The 19,144-nt window shown below is 43.0% G+C and overlaps 2 protein-coding genes across 2 annotated transcripts in view; one reads left to right on the forward strand and one right to left on the reverse strand.

The window, feature by feature from the left end:
- The window catches only part of obsl1a (obscurin like cytoskeletal adaptor 1a), a 23,890-nt gene extending 17,327 nt beyond the window's left edge, over positions 1–6,563 (reverse strand). Inside the window, exon 1 of the mRNA XM_058052029.2 lies at positions 6,411–6,563. Coding sequence (XP_057908012.2) covers positions 6,411–6,505 — 95 coding nt within the window. The 5' untranslated portion in view covers positions 6,506–6,563. The remainder of the gene's footprint in view (positions 1–6,410) is intronic.
- On the forward strand, positions 5,888–18,259 carry LOC131104642 (sodium/potassium-transporting ATPase subunit alpha-1). The gene is made up of 23 exons (XM_058052032.2): positions 5,888–6,057; positions 6,284–6,397; positions 8,011–8,070; positions 8,835–8,936; positions 9,025–9,126; positions 9,206–9,319; positions 9,393–9,527; positions 9,611–9,728; positions 9,791–10,059; positions 10,131–10,439; positions 10,786–10,920; positions 11,136–11,328; positions 11,509–11,684; positions 11,779–11,915; positions 12,452–12,602; positions 12,692–12,860; positions 12,939–13,093; positions 13,618–13,741; positions 13,838–13,983; positions 14,081–14,211; positions 14,327–14,428; positions 15,103–15,194; positions 18,114–18,259. The coding sequence occupies exons 1-23, from the start codon at positions 6,046–6,048 to the stop codon at positions 18,140–18,142; spliced, it is 3,075 nt and encodes a 1,024-aa protein (XP_057908015.2). The 5' UTR covers positions 5,888–6,045; the 3' UTR covers positions 18,143–18,259.
- The last annotated feature ends 885 nt before the right edge of the window (positions 18,260–19,144 follow it).

Consider the following 19,144-nt stretch of genomic DNA (forward strand, 5'->3'; position numbering starts at 1 on the left):
AGGGCACGGTTCAAATAGAAGTGACGTCACAGATGGATGAAGACGCTGGCGATGATGTTCAGACAGATGACATACACATGAAACCTCGGTTTGGTGGGAAAATTACAGCCAAAAAATGTCTGTTATCGAACAAAGTAGTCAGTTTGAACAAAGCATCCTCGCATTGGTGACTCTTGAAGTCTGAAGTGGATGCAAGTACGAATGAGGCACAACACAGCAAAAACAATAACATTTCACACTCATTTAAAATCAGACTTGTAGACTTTTTACTGGATTAATGTTGTGTGCGAACAGGACTAACAAAGGACATCTAGGGGCCCAATGACTGTTAGTGTCAGCATTTGGGGCTCCCAATGGGACCTCAGCAGCCACTTAGGTCGCCATCCACAATGAAGGGAGCAGAGTGGGAGTGTTACGTACTGCCCAATTTTTGCTGTCGTCACACATTGAGTTATCTGATTGTGGGATTCCGCGTTGCCATGCCCTTTCCAAGGACAAGCACACATGTCCCACCTTCCTGTGGGGAGACTCCTCCTCCACCTGTGCAACCTCTGTGACCTTCTCTCACCTTGCCTGTGACACATTTTGCAACTCTTGTGGTGTTAGCAATGGCAACAAAGTGTTGAGGTTGTCTCAAGAAGTACCAAAAGTCCTGTATATTTTTGCCCAGCAAATGCAGTCAAGTGATGGAATAAGTGGTTTTAGCACATGTGTTACATATTAGCTGCCTTCAAAGAACACATGTTGCTTTCATGTTCCCTTCTCGCCTACTCGAGCATGTAAATCTGAACTTTGACCCTGTTTAAGAGCGTAAATACCGCCCTGACTATCACTCACGGAAGTGCCAGGCGGCAACCTCATCACAGGTAAGCTGAACTGGACTCATTCTGACTGCCAGAATCTTTGTTCCACTTGCCTGGTGGCTGCAGCATAGACGCGCCATTGGTAACCAAACCTGTCGAGCCTCCCATAGTTTCCTTTATTATAACTTGAATGGGCAACACTCTGGCAACATCGGGGTAATGCATCCGATAGCTGGTAAAGTGTTCTTATTTTCCCTGACATTCTGAAAGCGTTCCCTCATTTTGAAATGCAAATGTTGACAGGTATGATTGTGACACAGCCCCATTTTGGCGGTTACACAAATATCACCAGCCCACAGGCTATGATGAATCAACCGCTGCTTAGCGAGGATGGCTTTCATTATTGATGAAGCCACAACTGAATAAATATCAATATATGCAGATACCGTTACCTCCATCTTTGTCATTGGTTATATAGTTCAACTTTTTTTTAAATTTCCCAAATACTATGAATTTCCCCATGACTAAGTGATTTTGTTTGGAAAGGGATATTTCCCCACTCTGTTTACATATTAGAATATCCAGAATATCCAGTGTAAAATACCCCATTCCTATCCAAATCAGTTAGTAATGGAATATTTGGGAAATGGAAAACAGTCCATTCCGAACAAAATATGTTTGGAATGGAATATTTCCCCACTCCGTTTATATATTTGAATATCCAGAACAGAGTGGGGAAATATTTCATTCCGAAAATATCCCTTTCCTAACAAAATCAGTTAGTCATGGGGAAATTCATAGCCAACAAATGAATAAAATCTGAGGCACCACTTGGTTTCTCTCAGCAGAGAATTTACACATTAGAATATCCCGACCAGAGTGGGGAAATATTCCATTCCAAAGATATTTTGTTAGGAATGGACTGTTTTCCATTTCCCAAAAATTCAATGACTCACTGATTTGGATAGGAATGGGGTATTTTACACATTAGAGTGTGAAAATATTTCATTCCGAACAATATTATTGATTTTGTTTATTTTCACATTTTTCTGTACATTTTTGCATACAGCTTGAGCTGCAAGAATTAATCAATGAATCTATGATTGTTTATCCATTTAATTGACAACTATTTTGTGACTTGATTATGATCGGGTTTTTTCCCAGAATGTACAGTAAATATCCTCTAATTTTAGCCTCTCAAATGTGGACCAAACCACAAGGCCTGTTTTGTGTTTGTTTTTCATTTGGTTACTGATTACTGGATTAATCCAAACATCAATCTGTAGGTTAATCAACTACGAAAATAATTATTAGTTGCATTTGTTCGTTGTGTGTGATCAGCCTGTGATCATCAACTTGCTCAATAACACTAATGAGAGCGCTGTACAGTAAACATGCAATCTTCTTTTTCCCTTCAACCATCTAGCCCTCATTCCTCTAATTGCAGCTATATAATCCTGTGTCGGATTAGGGGGCTGCGACGGGGGGCTTGTGTGGGGTCTGTATGATGGGTTCACATTCCATTCCCTTTATTGCACTGTTTTGAAACCATCAACAAACCAAATCCCATTTACTCTCCCTTTGACGCTCAGATGAGGAATGAACATGTTGCAGCGCCAAAGGATGCCATATGTTGCACAGAAAGTATTGTGAAGTATTACTACAATAATAACCTTGTAGAAACCGGTGTTTTTGACACAATAGTTTGTTCACACTGACTGCCAAGCCTGTAATTGGTCAGAAGTACTACAAACTAACTATTTTCAAAATGAAAAAACTGAAACCTGTGAAAACCAAAGCAATTTTTCCACCCAGGAAAAGGTTCGATCCTCCATCCTCGTGTGACCATGTCTAAGAATCCTTGGGGAAGATACCAAACCCTCATTGCTCCTGATGCTGCATCATTAGGTAAATGAAACAACAGTTTTAAAGAACCTTGACGGTAGAAAAGTGCTGTGCAAGGCCATTAGACTACCTTTTGGTAGATGTCAACTTAGGATGCAGACAATTTTTGTCCAAAGAAAACCTGATGAACTGGAATTTTATACAAATAAATTAAACAAACAAACAGTTAATCTAGATGATCCCTGAGGCAGTAACAAAGACCAGCTCTGCAGTTGCTGGAACCAAAATTGTGATTGTCATAAAATTATATTGCAGTTCATGTAATTGTCAACCGTAGATGTAGATGAAATGCTGTTAAAATTGTTGAATGCATATTTTTTATAGATGCTATAAAAAAACACCCTTCTCCCCCAACCCTCGTCTGTTCTGATGGTCTTCGTTTTGAGCCGACCCCTAGACCTTTGACCTTCGCAGATTTATATTCATTGCATTACCATTTCCCTTGCAGGTCTTTGGGAAAAAACTGCCCAAATCCCTGCAATATCTCCATCCATGCCAAAACATTTTAAACCCTGATGCAGCCTTTGGCCAAATAAGAACCGCCATACCCATTCTATTATTTTCCAGCCAGAGACAAACACATGGGCTGGGAATTTAGAGCAGAAATGCGAAAGTCTCTTTTGAAGGGGATTTCTAAAGCACTGCTGAAGATAGAGAAAACAGTTACTGTAACACATGACGGAGTAAGAATACCATTTAAATGGATTCAAACAGGAGGGAGCTAACTAACCCTCATGTCACTGTACAGTATTCAGTACCTGCACAAAGCAGCTTAAGCTTTTCTGACTCACTGTCTATGCATTTGCTGTTGAGGCCGACTGCTAAATAAGCCGTCATGATGGCCAAAGGAAGATGTGCCAGCAATTTGATCGAAACGTTGCTGAATTGCAGTGTTGTAGCACGTGCTAATTTGCAACACCTGACCACAGGAGGAGAACTGACTTCTCGCAATTGTGAATTTTTATCTCAATTTTTACTTTTTATCTCATAATAATGATTCTATTATCTTATAATTTTGACTTTTAATCTCATAATTCACATTTACCATTGGGATATTTTTACTTCCATATGAATTGATTCATTGGTTTGCATTATTTCCCATGGAACAAATACGCTTTGGTTTTTGTCTGCCCTTTAGGAACAAATGAATAAAAACTGAGGCACCACTTGGTTTCTCTCAGCAGAGAATTTCACGTCACATACTCAACCCTTGCAAGCAGTAGTAGAACAATGGAAGCTCCCTTGTATTCAGAACAATGGCATTGGCTGTTTGCAAGCACCATGCATGGAGAAAAACATTGTGATTTGAAATGCAAGTCACGAGTTTCCTATGCAAAATTGCTGTAGATGTTTGTCAGAGGAGGAGGAAGAATGCCATGCCGATTTTCTTCCTCATTAGCCAAAGTTTTGGACTTGCAATGAAAAGATAAATTGTCCAAAAGCAAGACATGAAGCATACTTCTTCAAGCGTTATTCCATTGCATGCCATGAAACGGTGCCTCAGTGGGGCTAATCTGGTATGATCACCCATATAGTCAATCAGTGTCCAGCCTCTATCACATAGCTGTAAAACAGAGTAACTATGGTTTGATTATTAAACGTTTTAAAAAGCCCACACGCTTTACTCGGTCTAAAGTCCAATACATGGCAGTAGCTGTGTTGTGGAATGAAACCTTTGTTGTGCACGATTCCCATCGTTTACGCCAATAAGCTTGCAAAGGGCACGTTTCACCTACAGTAGCATGGAAGGCTTTGTTTGGGGTTAAACAAGCGCCACATCCGTTAGTCTGCTCCCAGCGCCATCAGCAAGCAAAATGATGTTTTTGCTTGCTGGAGTGAGTATTGGTTCCCCAAGATGAAAAGTGAGAAGCCTGCAAAAAGTCAAGTCTTGTGTTTTCAAAGACGGCAGGGCTTCTTGTTGCACATTTGCGTTAGTTAGCATCCCAAAGACCACTTAGAGAGATTTCAGAAACCACAAACCACTTTCAGCACGAGGCTGTATTGTTCTGCCTCAAGCTGCTGTGACAAGATTCCGAGCTTAGGGTTTTCGAACCATTTTTATGGAACTGAGCTTCCTTCCTAGGGGATTTTCCGTAGATCACTTACATAGGTCGCCTTTCTGTGCATTGCTGCTGTTTTACAAAGGGTACAAAGGGCAAAAAAACTCACTACCCTGAAGGCTCTAACAGGTTGTGCAGCAACATTACAAAGTAAAAAAAAACTGTCCTCCCCTCCCCCCACCCTCCCTGCCCCGTCTGGTGACTGTAAACAGTTAGAAGTTTACTACAAACACATCCAGCCACCACCTCCACCCCCTCCCGACACGCTGACAGCCAGCAAGGGCAACCCTTCCTCCTCGTTGGGTTTGCTGAACAGGAAGAGAGCTTCTTGGTTTCATAAAGGACTCCAGGGTCACGTCGAGTTCCCCGCTAAGATAACGGAGGCTCACACAGCCATCTTTGTTTGCATGTTATAATGTTCAGCCTTTTTGTGTGTGGAAACACACTCAAGGACGTTTGTACAACGTGGCTCAGTCATTCATTAAAGCGCGCTCTGTTCAGCTTTATGGCTTCCCGCTCACCCAAACCTTCGCTTCCTGTACACATTTCCTGCTCTCGCAGCAGCTAAACTTGTCAAACATTCATCTCAGCCCGAACCAGTCTCGTTGGCAAACCCCCCAAAGTTCAAGGTTCTTTCTAACATGTAGAGGTATTTTACAGCACCGTGTAAGACATTCCATCCATCTGACTTTCCCTGAAGCAGAAGACCACAATCAGGGACTTTCAAAGGTCAGCTTGATCACATAAGCTAGACATTCCACACCGAATGAGGAATCTTTACTCTGACCCCTGACTCCTGGGATCAGACGGGGAAAGTGGTCTCCAACCAGCTTCTCACCTTTTCTCCCATTTTGAGTTCAGTGGTCTTTTACCTTCTACTAACCTTGGCTGCCCACATTTGCAACCCTGCATGCGTTCACATTTAAGCAAAGACTAAGGAGCAAACCAAGGGCAAGTTTCTCCCCACCCCCACCTCAAACGCCACCACTACTACTCACCTGTTGGCTTTCAACAACCCCTACCCCCGTACAAACGACCCCCTCTTTCAACCTCTCCACCGTCTAAACCCCTCCCCACGTCCGGGCAGGTGGGTATAAAGGTATGCTAATGTGAGACAGCATATCTTCTCTGCTGGAGCGAGAGAAGACGTAAGGCTTGCTGAGCAAGAGTGAGAGGGTGAGAGAGAGAGGGTGTGGGTGAGAGAGAGCAAGAGGCGGAGTAGGAAGGCTGAAGTTAAAGACAATTGGATTGACTGTTCTCAGACTTGCATTGCAACCATGGGGCTGGGAGTAAGTATTGCAGATTGTTGCTCGCATGCTTTGTTCTACTTTTGTTCAAGTTTGCCTACTTTGAGTTGTGGCTGTGTGGGTCTGTCAAAGTGTTTCCTGACGGGCAGCTCTGGCAATAATTAACTGTCTGACAGCATGTTTTGAGTAGCAAAGAGGAAGCTGCTTCTTGCATGTGGGCCTTCTTATTTCAGAGGCTCGCCGTTTCATCCTTATCTCTTCCATCCAGAGAGGGAAGGATGAGTACAAACTGGCGGCAACGTCTGATGGCGACGACAAGAAAGGCAAGAAGGGCAAAGCCGACAAAAAGAACATGGACGACCTGAAGAAAGAAGTGGATTTGGTGAGTACCTGACCTTTGACATGGCGGGAAAAGGCGTGAAATGTGAAGACCTTCCTGACCAGGATGACCGTATCTTGCTGTATGCTGTTGGCTGCCATCGGTCGCCATCACGGCCTGGACAAACACTTCGCTTTGACCTCATGGCGTAGTCACATGAATGGAGGCTGTGTGCCTTCGATTTCACAAGAGCTGCTTTTTAAACTGAGGCAAGCACTTTCACGTGTTAGTGGTTTGGGGCTGTAAGTTGTTTAGATCTTTGACAGAAACAGAGATAAACATTACAGGCTTGCTTTTCCAGTGTAAACATACTAATCTGCCTGTGATAGATCACCGGTTGTTCACGTTCAGTTACACAGGTGCTGCGCAATAAGACTTTTGGATGGAAATGTCCTGTGTGGAAAGAGTCACAGTTTCTGTTAGCGTCAGCTTTTCTCGGCAGACGGCGGTCATTTGTCAAGGTCACGAGACAGTTCAGTATGACGATCACCATCAAGGAAAAAAAGTAACTGTTTAGTCAGAATACACACTAACGTAACATTTCCCAATCTGCAGTCTCACTTGCTGCTATGTAGGAGGAGCTCCTCAAAGTTCTGGATTTGTTCTTTAAGGGCAAAAGGTCAGTTTGACCTTCTTCAGATAGGACAGAGTCCTTGACAAGGTCAAGTCACAACCTTGTTTTTCCCCGCAAGTCTTACTCATATTTCTACTGTTTATTTGTTTTATCAAAGAATACTCTTAGGAACCGTCTTATACTTGATAATATTTCATCATTTACTTGCCTGAAGTTAGGGTCTTCCTCATAGTAGCATTTTCACAGAGCACAGAAGACTATTTGGTAATAAAATTCCCTTTTTGGTGAAATATTAATGATTATGAGTAAGGGTATGTCTTAACTAGAAGTCAAAGTCCTATCACCACCGAAGGACATAGCGGTGCCACAACAACCATACTGCATCAACAGCGGGGCGTCACCTTGAATCCTCACAATTTGTCACTCAATCTTTTCGAAAATCTTTTTTGGTGAACGTCTAGTGCTGCATTTCTGAAACAGTCTTCAATCTGTAAATGATTATTTTATCATCGCACCGGCAACATCTCAACGTGTCAAAGTCCTGCTGTGTATAACAGAAAGGCTTCCTGTGGCGACACAAATGAGGATGCGCGCGTATGTTCAATAATGCTACACTTTGACGCACTAAGTAATGTTTGATTGAAAAAAATGCTGCACTACATGCAAATGTCATTGCCACTTCGTTATGTCACTCACTTTTCATTCCAAATACATTACCCTAAGCACTAAAGCATCAATGCTGTTTTGACTCTTGGCAAATGTCAAGCACACATCTTCCAGCACAGGAAACATTTATTTAGGCGACGCAGATTCCCTTCTTCTTGTGCCTATACTGAACATCGCAGTGCTTGCATTCTCGCCCACGTGTTACATTTTTCAATCAGTGGTAGACACCTTGACTCAAATGTCTGCTCGGACTAATCTTTAGTATTGCATCATATATATCCACAATACACATAGTACGGTTTTTGCTTCATCATGTTTGAGTTCCCTCTGAAGGACATTAAAAATGTAATCTCTCTGTGTGTCTCTTCATCTATAGGATGATCATAAACTCACCTTGGATGAACTTCATAGGAAGTATGGAACCGACCTTGCCAGGGTGAGTACATGTTAGGAGTTCTTGTACTGGGACCCACACAAGCAGAGCAGATGAGGTGCAACCAGTTCTATTTAAAGACGTTTCCTGGCCACATTTGTTCGTACGGGTGTACAGGAACCTTTCTGCGTCTTGCCTTGGTCACTATGGTAACTAGCTTTCCAGGGACAATGCCGTTGTAGATACGATGCGACAGAGGAGGTGAGCACAGTCAGGACCGCCACTCCCTAATGCAGAACACATTTTGATCAAAATCATCATCATTGACAAAATAGGTTTGGGTGTTGTAGAGTTAGCCCAGTTGGTCATGATATAATGTACAGTGAAATAATTTTGTGATTACAGTAGATTTTATATCACACGTCTGTTTTCAATTGATCCGTGTACTTGTGTTGGTGAAGAAAGCATTAGCATGAGGCCAATCCAGATCCAGTTACAAAGCACAACACAGCCTCACACTTGACTGATGCTGATTATCTGCTGAAACCCGATCCATCCCAAGTTTGGCCCTAAACAAAGTCTTCATTCTCATTGACTTTGTCCACTCCCACATGGTGGACTTGGAGAAAATGTGTGACCTTGACATAGTCTGAGTGTATGCTGTTCACTGAAACGCAGATACTAGCTCTTTCTTGCTGCAAGCCGATGTTGGCCTGCTTGTTTTTGCAACTTGAATCATCCACCTCTTCAACCTCTTCAGCACATGTATACTCATTCACTTCAAGGTCTCTCTGTAGCACTCACTAGTATATTTCGCTCCTGTACAGGGTCTGTCCTCCTCCAGAGCAAAAGAGATTCTGGCCCGTGATGGCCCCAATGCCCTCACCCCTCCACCCACTACACCTGAGTGGGTCAAGTTTTGCAAACAGGTACACTTGATTTTCATTCATGAGTTGAATTATAGCAAATTCCCTCTTGCAGCACATTCATTGCGAGGCCTAAATGTCTCCTTCCCAGCTCTTTGGTGGTTTCTCCATGCTCCTATGGATTGGTGCCGTCCTCTGCTTCCTTGCCTACGGTATCCAGGCAGCCTATGAAGACGAACCAGCCAATGATAACGTAAGGCAGCCTTTGGGAGTGTGTAATGGCCTGCACAACATTTGTTGAACACGCATGGTAACCACTTTTGTACTTGTAGTTGTACCTTGGCGTTGTGCTGTCTGCTGTTGTCATCATCACTGGCTGCTTCTCCTATTATCAAGAGGCCAAGAGCTCTAAGATCATGGAGTCCTTCAAAAACCTTGTCCCACAGGTTAGGCTTCTAATAATCCCAAGATATTTCTGCAATGCGGCGTTTATCTCTAAATGTACTCCTCATTCTGTAGCAAGCTTTGGTTATCCGTGATGGGGAGAAGAACAGTATTAACGCTGAGGATGTGGTGGTCGGAGACCTGGTTGAGGTGAAAGGTGGTGACAGGATCCCTGCCGATCTGCGAATCATCTCCGCCCATGGTTGCAAGGTCATTTTCTCACAAATTATTTACTTTGAACATGCATCTCTCTTCTTTGTATTGTTTGTTTTATGGTGGTTTTCACCTTCCAGGTGGACAACTCCTCTTTGACTGGTGAATCCGAGCCACAAACCCGTACTCCAGATTTCTCCAACGACAACCCCCTGGAGACCAGGAACATTGTTTTCTTCTCTACCAACTGCGTTGAAGGTATTGTTTATGAAAAATGTCTCTATATGTTCTTGAATTTGTAACAAAGAACCTTTCTCCAGGCACAGCTAGAGGAGTCGTCATCAACACCGGAGACCGCACTGTCATGGGTCGCATTGCTACACTGGCTTCCAGTTTGGAAGGCGGCAAGACTCCCATTGCCATTGAGATTGAGCACTTCATCCACATCATCACTGGTGTGGCTGTATTCCTGGGCGTGTCGTTCTTCATTCTCTCCCTGATTCTTGGGTACGGCTGGCTGGAGGCAGTCATCTTCCTTATTGGAATCATTGTTGCCAATGTGCCAGAGGGTCTTCTGGCAACCGTCACTGTGAGTCCTGCTGTTGTTCAATTTTTCATTCTTAATAGCTTGAACACCGCTATAACACCGGATGTCTGCAGGTATGTCTGACCCTGACGGCTAAGCGTATGGCCAAGAAGAATTGCTTGGTGAAAAACCTGGAAGCCGTCGAGACCCTGGGGTCCACCTCCACCATTTGCTCAGATAAGACTGGCACCTTGACCCAAAATAGGATGACGGTTGCTCACATGTGGTTCGACAACCAGATTCACGAGGCAGACACCACTGAGAACCAAAGCGGAACATCCTTTGACAGGAGCTCCGATACGTGGGCTGCCCTGGCCAGAATTGCTGGACTCTGTAACCGAGCTGTCTTCCTCGCCGAGCAGTCCAACGTTCCAATCCTGAAGGTATCAACTCCTTTAGAAACCTTCACTGAACGTTTTGGTCTTCCGACAAAATACTGTGAATAATTGACCACTGGTAGAAGATATCAGCAAGCTTTGTTGTATGCCATCTTTTATTCATTAGATGAAAAGGGTTATGTCCCTGACTCATTCATAATTCAGTCAAATTGGGAGATGCAATTACTTTCTTGGCAGTATGAATAGAATCAAATCAAATTGTAATTTTTGAAAAGCTTTTGGCATCTTTAGATCATGTATAGCTGTTGTTGCTTGGCAGATACGTGGACAGTCGTCAAACTGTCTCTGTGGCCTTCAAAAGTGCACAAATTTTTCCATTTGTAATTGACAGAGGGATGTAGCCGGTGATGCCTCTGAGGCTGCGTTGCTGAAATGCATCGAGTTGTGCTGTGGATCGGTCAGCGGCATGCGAGAAAAATACAGCAAGGTGGCCGAAATCCCTTTCAACTCTACTAACAAGTACCAGGTAACAGCAAAAACACTTCTACAGACTGCTCACTTACGCCCTCTGGTGGCTGGATTCCTCATACAATAATAATGGGCCAATTATGCCCATCAACAGAACAATGGGAAAAGTAACTTGAGAATATATGACGGCCTGCTTCACATTTACAAACAATGCAATTTTCCTGCCTCAACAATAAAAAACACATTTTAATGAAGGATGCATTTTGTTGTCAGCTTTCCATTCATAAGAACTCAACTTCAGGAGAGACCAAACATCTGCTGGTCATGAAAGGTGCCCCCGAGAGGATTTTGGACCGCTGCTCCACCATCATGATACAGGGCAAGGAACAGCCACTGGACGAGGAGATGAAAGATGCTTTCCAGAATGCCTATGTTGAGCTCGGAGGACTTGGAGAGAGAGTGCTGGGTAAGCACTTGTTAAAACCTAATCTTTGGTTCTGGAATTGGCTGTAGACTTTGTGTTGGGCATGCATGTTTTCGTGTGTGTTGAGTGTACAGTACAGTACAGTACGTGCAAACTTGAGCCTTGTGATTGATTGTTGAACTGGAAGAATAGACAATGTCCCAATGATGAACACTTTTGCAGGTTTCTGCCATTTCAACCTTCCCGATGACCAGTTCCCGGAGGGCTTTGCCTTTGACACAGACGAGGTGAACTTTCCCACTGAAAAGTTGTGCTTCATTGGCCTCATGTCCATGATCGACCCCCCTCGTGCTGCCGTGCCAGATGCTGTTGGCAAATGCAGAAGCGCTGGAATCAAGGTCAAATTAAACCCGAGACTTGAATTCATTTGCATGTGAATTATGTCTATTTTCAGGTCGTCTGACAGTTTTTTCCCTTTCTCTTTTTCCTTAGGTTATTATGGTAACAGGTGATCATCCAATCACAGCCAAGGCAATTGCCAAGGGCGTAGGCATCATCTCTGAGGGCAATGAGACGGTTGAAGATATTGCGGCTCGCTTAAACGTTCCAGTGTCAGAGGTCAATCCCAGGTTTGTACGCACCTCAAACCTTGTTGCTGAGTGTTGGCGTGTGACTCTAAATATTAATAAAATATCTTTAAAATGCACCCTCCATCTGAAAGTCGATCAGCTAAAAGGCTTTCAATCCCTGATTCAGTGCAGACAAATACGTCGAGACAATCACAAACAAGTCCATCACTCCGCTGTGCCTCCAGAATTCATAACCACATTGCTTCCTGTGTGTGCAAATTCTTATTTGCACTTTTCCAACTTCCTCTAAAACGTCTGCTCAGTGATAAATTGCGAGCATTTAAAAGATTGCACCTTAATACATCAAGCAATAGCTTCCCAGACGATTTCCCCGATCATTGTTGGACTTTCATCCATGCTGTTTTGAAGTTGTGCTTTTTTCTTCATTACACCTTATTCCACTGACAACATGGAAATGGCAATATTCTGTGTACTAATTAATGTACAGCAGCATGTCCAGCCCCACACGAAACAAGTACACGAGAAGAGCATAGTGCACTGCAGTGACACTTTTTTTGCTGTGCTTTCCTCTTCAGGGACGCAAAGGCCTGTGTGGTCCATGGTGGCGAGCTAAAGGAGATGACCTCAGATCATCTTGACGATATTCTGAGCCACCACACTGAAATTGTTTTTGCCAGAACCTCACCCCAGCAGAAACTAATTATCGTGGAGGGCTGCCAGCGACAGGTCTGACATTCAGACCGTTGCACAACATACACAACATAGCTTCTATTCTAAATAAGCTGCCTGCTCAACATTTTGCTGACTCTTCAAAGGGAGCCATTGTTGCTGTGACTGGTGATGGTGTCAACGACTCTCCAGCTCTGAAGAAGGCTGACATTGGTGTCGCCATGGGGATTGCTGGATCTGACGTCTCCAAGCAAGCAGCTGACATGATCCTGCTTGATGACAACTTTGCCTCCATTGTTACTGGAGTGGAAGAAGGTAACATGGAGCTTTTAAGGTGCACGTTTAATCTGACATGTCTTTGATTCATCTACCTGTCTGTGTACGTTTGTATAGGCCGTCTGATCTTTGACAACTTGAAGAAGTCCATCGCTTACACACTGACAAGCAACATCCCTGAGATTTCACCCTTCCTCCTCTTCATCATTGCCAACATTCCCCTGCCTCTGGGAACCGTCACCATCCTCTGTATCGACCTGGGAACTGACATGGTGGGTTACCACATTGTAGTTATCCTCTTTGGCAGCTTTTTTGGTACTGTTGCACGACTGTAAATTGGTAAACCTAACTCCCAGTTTGAGTTGACAGCCCGGGCTTTTAGCTTGACAGCTAGTGCTCTCGACTTCATTCTGTGGACTCTGGTTGGAGCCCGGTACATGGATCTGGTGTTCTTGTAATGGTGGTGGTAACCCATGTAATCTCGACCTGCACCACCTGTTTTTTTTTTTATCAGATTGACTAAAGTTGACAAGCTAAGGTTTCACCATCCTACTTTTGAATAGCCACACCCCCTGGCATCCACAACACTAACCCCCTAAACCTCGTTCTGATCCGTGTCATGGTACCAATGAAACAATGATCACCCGTTCTCAGACCTGTGTCCACCGATCCCCACTAAATGAGAGTCGCAAGCTAAAAGCCCGATTGTCAGCTCGTCATTCAGCGTACCTTGGCACAGCCACCCAAGCTGGCATCAATTACACACAGATAAATAGCATTGTTTGCGACCTCCCAGGTTCCTGCCATTTCCCTGGCTTACGAAGCAGCCGAGAGCGACATCATGAAGAGACAGCCCAGAAATCCCAAAACAGACAAACTGGTGAACGAGAGACTCATCAGCATCGCCTACGGACAGATCGGTAACTTTACCCCAGAACATAAACACACATCCTTCCACTTCCATCCAGCTTGTGTCAGTATGCTGGTCCCAAAGTTACGAGCTCTGATCCTCCTAGGTATGATGCAGGCCACAGCAGGCTTCTTCACATACTTTGTGATCCTGGCTGAGAACGGATTCCTGCCCATGGACCTGCTGGGCCTTCGAGTGCTCTGGGACAACAAATATGTAAACGACCTGGAGGACAGTTACGGGCAGCAGTGGGTCAGTAATTCTCACAGCAATTAGTGAATCCAGAGCCTAAAATTGCAGATGTGATAGGAAAGAGTCCAAATGCCACTGTGTGTTTTTGCCAATTCAGACATACGAGCGCAGGAAAATAGTCGAGTTCACCTGCCACACAGCCTTCTTTGCCAGCATTGTCATTGTGCAGTGGGCTGATCTGATCATCTGCAAGACGAGGAGGAACTCCATCCTGCAGCAGGGCATGAAGTATGTCCATATTTCATTTGAAAATTACTTACAAAATACCACTAGCAGAAGTTTCTTTCAAGAAAAAGCAAATTTTGGCCATTGACTAAATATCAGCTTATGTTTTCCTTGTTAGGAACCGCATCCTTATCTTTGGACTGTTTGAGGAGACTGCCCTGGCTGCCTTCCTGTCATACTGCCCTGGAATGGACGTCGCCCTCAGAATGTATCCTCTCAAGTGAGTAAATATGCACACTCTTTGCCCGTATAATATCATTTCTCAGCAACTTAGTCAGGGATGATAATGGTGAGGCTGAGAGACAGGTTCAGTTTCTATCCGTTGAGCTTTGCATTCCAAATCTAAATTTAGTTGGAGGCACAATTTTTGTGTGTGCCAGTTCTAGGTCCGAAAGGTACAGGTATGCTGTACTGTCTCAAAGGTACAAGAAAAGATCCTTCGAGTTTAGCACCCCGGTGACACACCACTGAATGCAATGGGGTCAATACGTATGTAGTGGTACTTGGGTTTTTGTAGACCCTGGGTTTCAGAGGATTCAGTTTACGACAAACTAGACTTTTCGTCAAACGTGCACCGTCTGTTATCGTACGGCGAAACGTTGCCAACCATTCCAGAAGTTGTCGTCCCCCACGTTCTTTGCTAACTAACAGTTATACAGGTATTTGTTTTTTTTATTGAGTCTGGCAATACTGTACTCCAACTCCTGCATACATATTATTCAGCATGAAAATCCACTTTCTTGTTAGGCTGCATCAACTGCATATCACATGATATTTTCACATCAGAGAGTGAGTGAGGGGTAGAACTACAAAGAAGCCAAGGCATGTCAGAATCGCACCTGACTCACCTCCTCACCGTGTTAACTCCCCCGGTCTGTCTGCCCATCACCTCAGGCCATGCTGGTGGTTCTGTGCCTTCCCATACTCACTGCTCATCTTCCTGTACGATGAGGCCAGAAGATACATCCTCAGACGCAACCCAGGCGGTAAGACTTTTTCCAATAGATCACAGTTGTATGGTGTTCAAGCAGGGAATAGTAGATTGTTTTAGGCTGTTAAAGGGCTTTTTGTGTCCAAACCTAACCGCGACATGTTGGTCGGCTAAGGTATACTGTTGTCCCTGGTTTATAGCGGCTAATTGATTCCAGACCCCGGCCGTGATAAAATAATTCACGCAATATAGGACTCAATGTTAATTAGATAGAGCATGTAGAATAGCTTTTTACCTGTTTTTCTAAACACAGTTTTTAAGTCCTATAGACTTTAAATAACATCCCTATAGTCACCTTTACACCCCTAATTATTAATTGTTTACATCACATTACACAACTCATGTGCTGCAGGGACTTTAGATGGCTGTTAGCTAGCCAGCTAACAACCCAGCGAACTAGCATGGAATTTATGTCTTTTTAACTTCAGAAGCCAAAACCTTACCACTTCCACACAGAATGGGATAACTTTTTTCCACTTTTATCATGTCGGACATGCCATGGCTGACTCCATGTGGTGTTGAAGTAGTTAGTTAAAGTAATGTAAGGTAGGTCTCATCAATGACCAGATACTACGCATCACTTGTATTCCAACATGCTTTACTCATAATAGACCATGTTGTACCACAAAACAGTTATCATTTCGTAATGAATTTCTGGAAATCCACAATATAGCAAGGGAGTGATAATCCAACCGCAATCTTGCGAGGGGCTGTGTGGTCCTAAAGGCTCTAAGTCTCCCTCCATCAGCAATGTCACCTGCTGGCCAGGTTGTGCAGCTTTTGTCCTGCTTCCAGCAAAGCTTTACAGCACAAATGGAGGCAGGCCTTGGAGATGATGAGGAGATGCACAATGAGCACACGTTTATTGCTCAATGCCACATTGCGGATCAGCAAGCTGCGGCAGATGGTGTGGTCTTGTGGGATTTGAACTCTCAACTCTTGCTATTGTTAATGCTGAATTCCAGCCACTTCACTGTGGTGGACCTGCATGCACGGCCAACTTTGATCATCATCCAGCTGTATCATACGTTGTATACCAACTAATGCTGACACTAATATGTATCAATAGCAACATCCTTTTCTCCTTTGTAGAGTTACAGATTTGAAAGAAAGTACTTGCCTTAATAAAGACATTAAAAAGAAAAACATTCTGAACAAAAGCCTGCTCTCTTGAAAGAAGAAATCAAATTGCCCACAATAAATTACTCACAACATGACTCATGCCCTGCGATCATACGCTCTACCTGCCCTATTTGAAGACTTTCCCTTATATTTTACCTTCCATGAAAAAAGGAAAAATCCTGTAGTTGGTAAAATCAGGCCTTTAAAATAAATGAAGCACATGAATAAAATAATTAAATAGTCAGAAGAGACGGCTACATTTCCCTTCCCAGCTGTCAGTCTGCTAGCCTTTTATGAATGAGAGCCTCGTTCTCCATACTTGCTGAAGGTTCACAGAGAGAGAACTTTTAAAACAGCTTGACTGACCATCATGGCTCACCTTTTTTCTTTGCAATAGGTGGCCAAACGTTTGCATTGCCCCATCTTGTGTTGCTTGAAAGTCCACCAACGTTACCAACTGTGTCAGCTAGCTACTGTGCTAGAGTGTATTGTAGTTGCTGTGTCTCCAATTACTTCATGGTTGAATTGAGCATGTAAATGAGGATTTGGGTATTTGGATCGGATCTGGCTCAGGCTTTTTTTGTTTTGAGTGCAAATGTCTCCGTTTTTATACTGTGAAACCAACTTTTTCATACATACCATAAATTATGCTATATAGACGCACCGGTGCATAAGCTGCACCCACGAAAGTTAGAGGAAATAACATATTTGATACGCTGCACATATCCATGTCATAAAATTGCATATCCCGGCATGCATGGGTCCATGACAACCAGGCAACTCTTGCTTTGACAGAAGCCGAGAGTTATGAAAAAACGTACGACAAGCTTGTCAACCACTGGAAATTGCAGGAGGCCGTTACTCAATACAACAGTCTGACACGTGGTGACATCTTACAAAGAACGCTAAAGTCACATTGGTACATGTTTGTATATTTGTTCAGTATACCTTTTGAGTTTAAAGTTGCTGTGTGATGACTTTAGTGTTGATATAAACATGGCACTGTGAGTCTACATTGTAACACTGTTATATATAATGACCTTCTTCGACTCCCATTGGGTCGACAAGCTTGTTGACTCGTGAACACCACAGTATTTCGTCAATTAGTCGTAGTATACAATGCTTATGTAAAACATGAACTTTCATGAACACTTATTTCTTTGCCTTTTCTGTGCATTCTACCGTGAGAAAACGAGTTAATATGAGCTCACTAGCAACTGGTGTCATATTAACTCGATTTCTGTTGTTATAATGCACAGAAAAGGGTATGAACTATGTGTTCATGTTTGACAGAAGTATTGTGAACAAAATTCTCAATTAAGTGCAGGTCCCCTTCAAGAACAAGCGAGACAGAGTAAACACAAACAAAAGGCTAGGAGAATTGTTCAGAAGTGACATCCAGGATGAAGAATTCATTGGACTCAGTGTTGAGGAATGAGATCGGGAGCTTGGTGAACTTATGTTGATTCATCCTATTCAGCCTCCCAGACATGTTTTATAAATTTTATTATCGGGCTAAAAATGCCCCAAAAGTACTTTGTATCGGTACTGATATGACAGAAATCGTATCGTATCAAATCAAAAAATGTGGTATCAGCCTTCAGCAAACCACAAGACAAATGCGTCATCCTCCACATTCGCAGCGGGGTGAATCTTTAAATAACTGTCACGGCACCTGTGGCCGCACTCATGCTGAGTAGACGGTGATTTACAGAATCTGTACTTGAAGAGGAATCTATAAACACCCCCTTACCCTGGCAAAGTCGCTAATTGTGTCCCCTTTGATTTCCAGGTTGGGTGGAGCAGGAGACGTACTACTGATTTGCGAAAGGACATTATTCACTGCCATGTTACATACTTGGACATACGTCAGACGTCGAAATCATGGATAAAGTAACATCTTGATCTACATGTCAATAAAGCATTGCCCAACTATTATATTTATTCTTGCTTATTTGGACATGAGGGTGGTTGTTTAAAGGTCAGCGGGTGTCACGTCTGGTGAACAAGCAGCAGGATTATCCGCCTCAGCTCCTCTCCCGAAAGTTTAGTACAACAAGCGAGGAGTGTCAACGAAGCTAAGTGACTGAAAAAAGTCCAATCATTAACCGAGTGAGATTCTGTTAGTACATTAATCATCCCATCTGCTAATCGTGTCAGCATTATCTGCAACAACCAGAAAGAATGAGCTTGTCAGAACGGTGTGTGAGTGTGTGTGTGTCCATTATCTGAAGGGCCAGTGTTTGCCTGTGGAGCACTGATGCAAAGAGGTCCTCGGTGAAAATGACCCCAGACGCCTCTTTTGCTATCTCCTCTGTTTGCCTTGGTCATCATTAAAGCGCCATCGTCCCTCTTTGTGGGGGCACGATGGCCCGCTTCACACATCAAACTTAAAAAAAATATTTATATGCTGCTAAGATTTATTTTTGTTAGTTGTCTGATTTTTGGTTGGAATACAACATTTCTCTGAACATTTGGACTTTATTCTCATAATATTACAGCTACTTTTTATTTCCAATGTTAATGTTATTTTTTCTCATAATTAGGAGTTTAGTCCCATAATATTTTGACTTTATTCTCGTTACATTGTAACTTTTTCCACAACCAAATGTTCCCAAAATGGCAATTTTATTAATTGCCATTTGTTTATCATATTACTTAAAAAACTATTTACAATTTAATATTACAGCTTTATGCTACCAAAATGACATTTTCTATTTTTTTAAAATAAAATTTCAATTTCAGCCTTGTTAGAATACATAATATTACATACACAATATTTTGACTTTATTCTCGTAATGTCAAAATATTCCAAATTTCTTT

Source organism: Doryrhamphus excisus, linkage group LG15 (assembly GCF_037039965.1).
Source record: "Doryrhamphus excisus strain RoL-2023G ecotype Guam linkage group LG15, RoL_Dexc_Guam_v1.1, whole genome shotgun sequence".
Classification (NCBI taxonomy): Eukaryota; Metazoa; Chordata; class Actinopteri; order Syngnathiformes; family Syngnathidae; genus Doryrhamphus; species Doryrhamphus excisus.

Coding starts and splice junctions, on each gene's coding strand:
- LOC131104642 (XM_058052032.2), top strand. Junction 6,398..8,010: donor TGAAGAAAGAAGTGGATTTG/GTGAGTACCTGA, acceptor CTTCATCTATAG/GATGATCATAAACTCACCTT. Junction 11,329..11,508: donor ACTTGGAGAGAGAGTGCTGG/GTAAGCACTTGT, acceptor ACACTTTTGCAG/GTTTCTGCCATTTCAACCTT.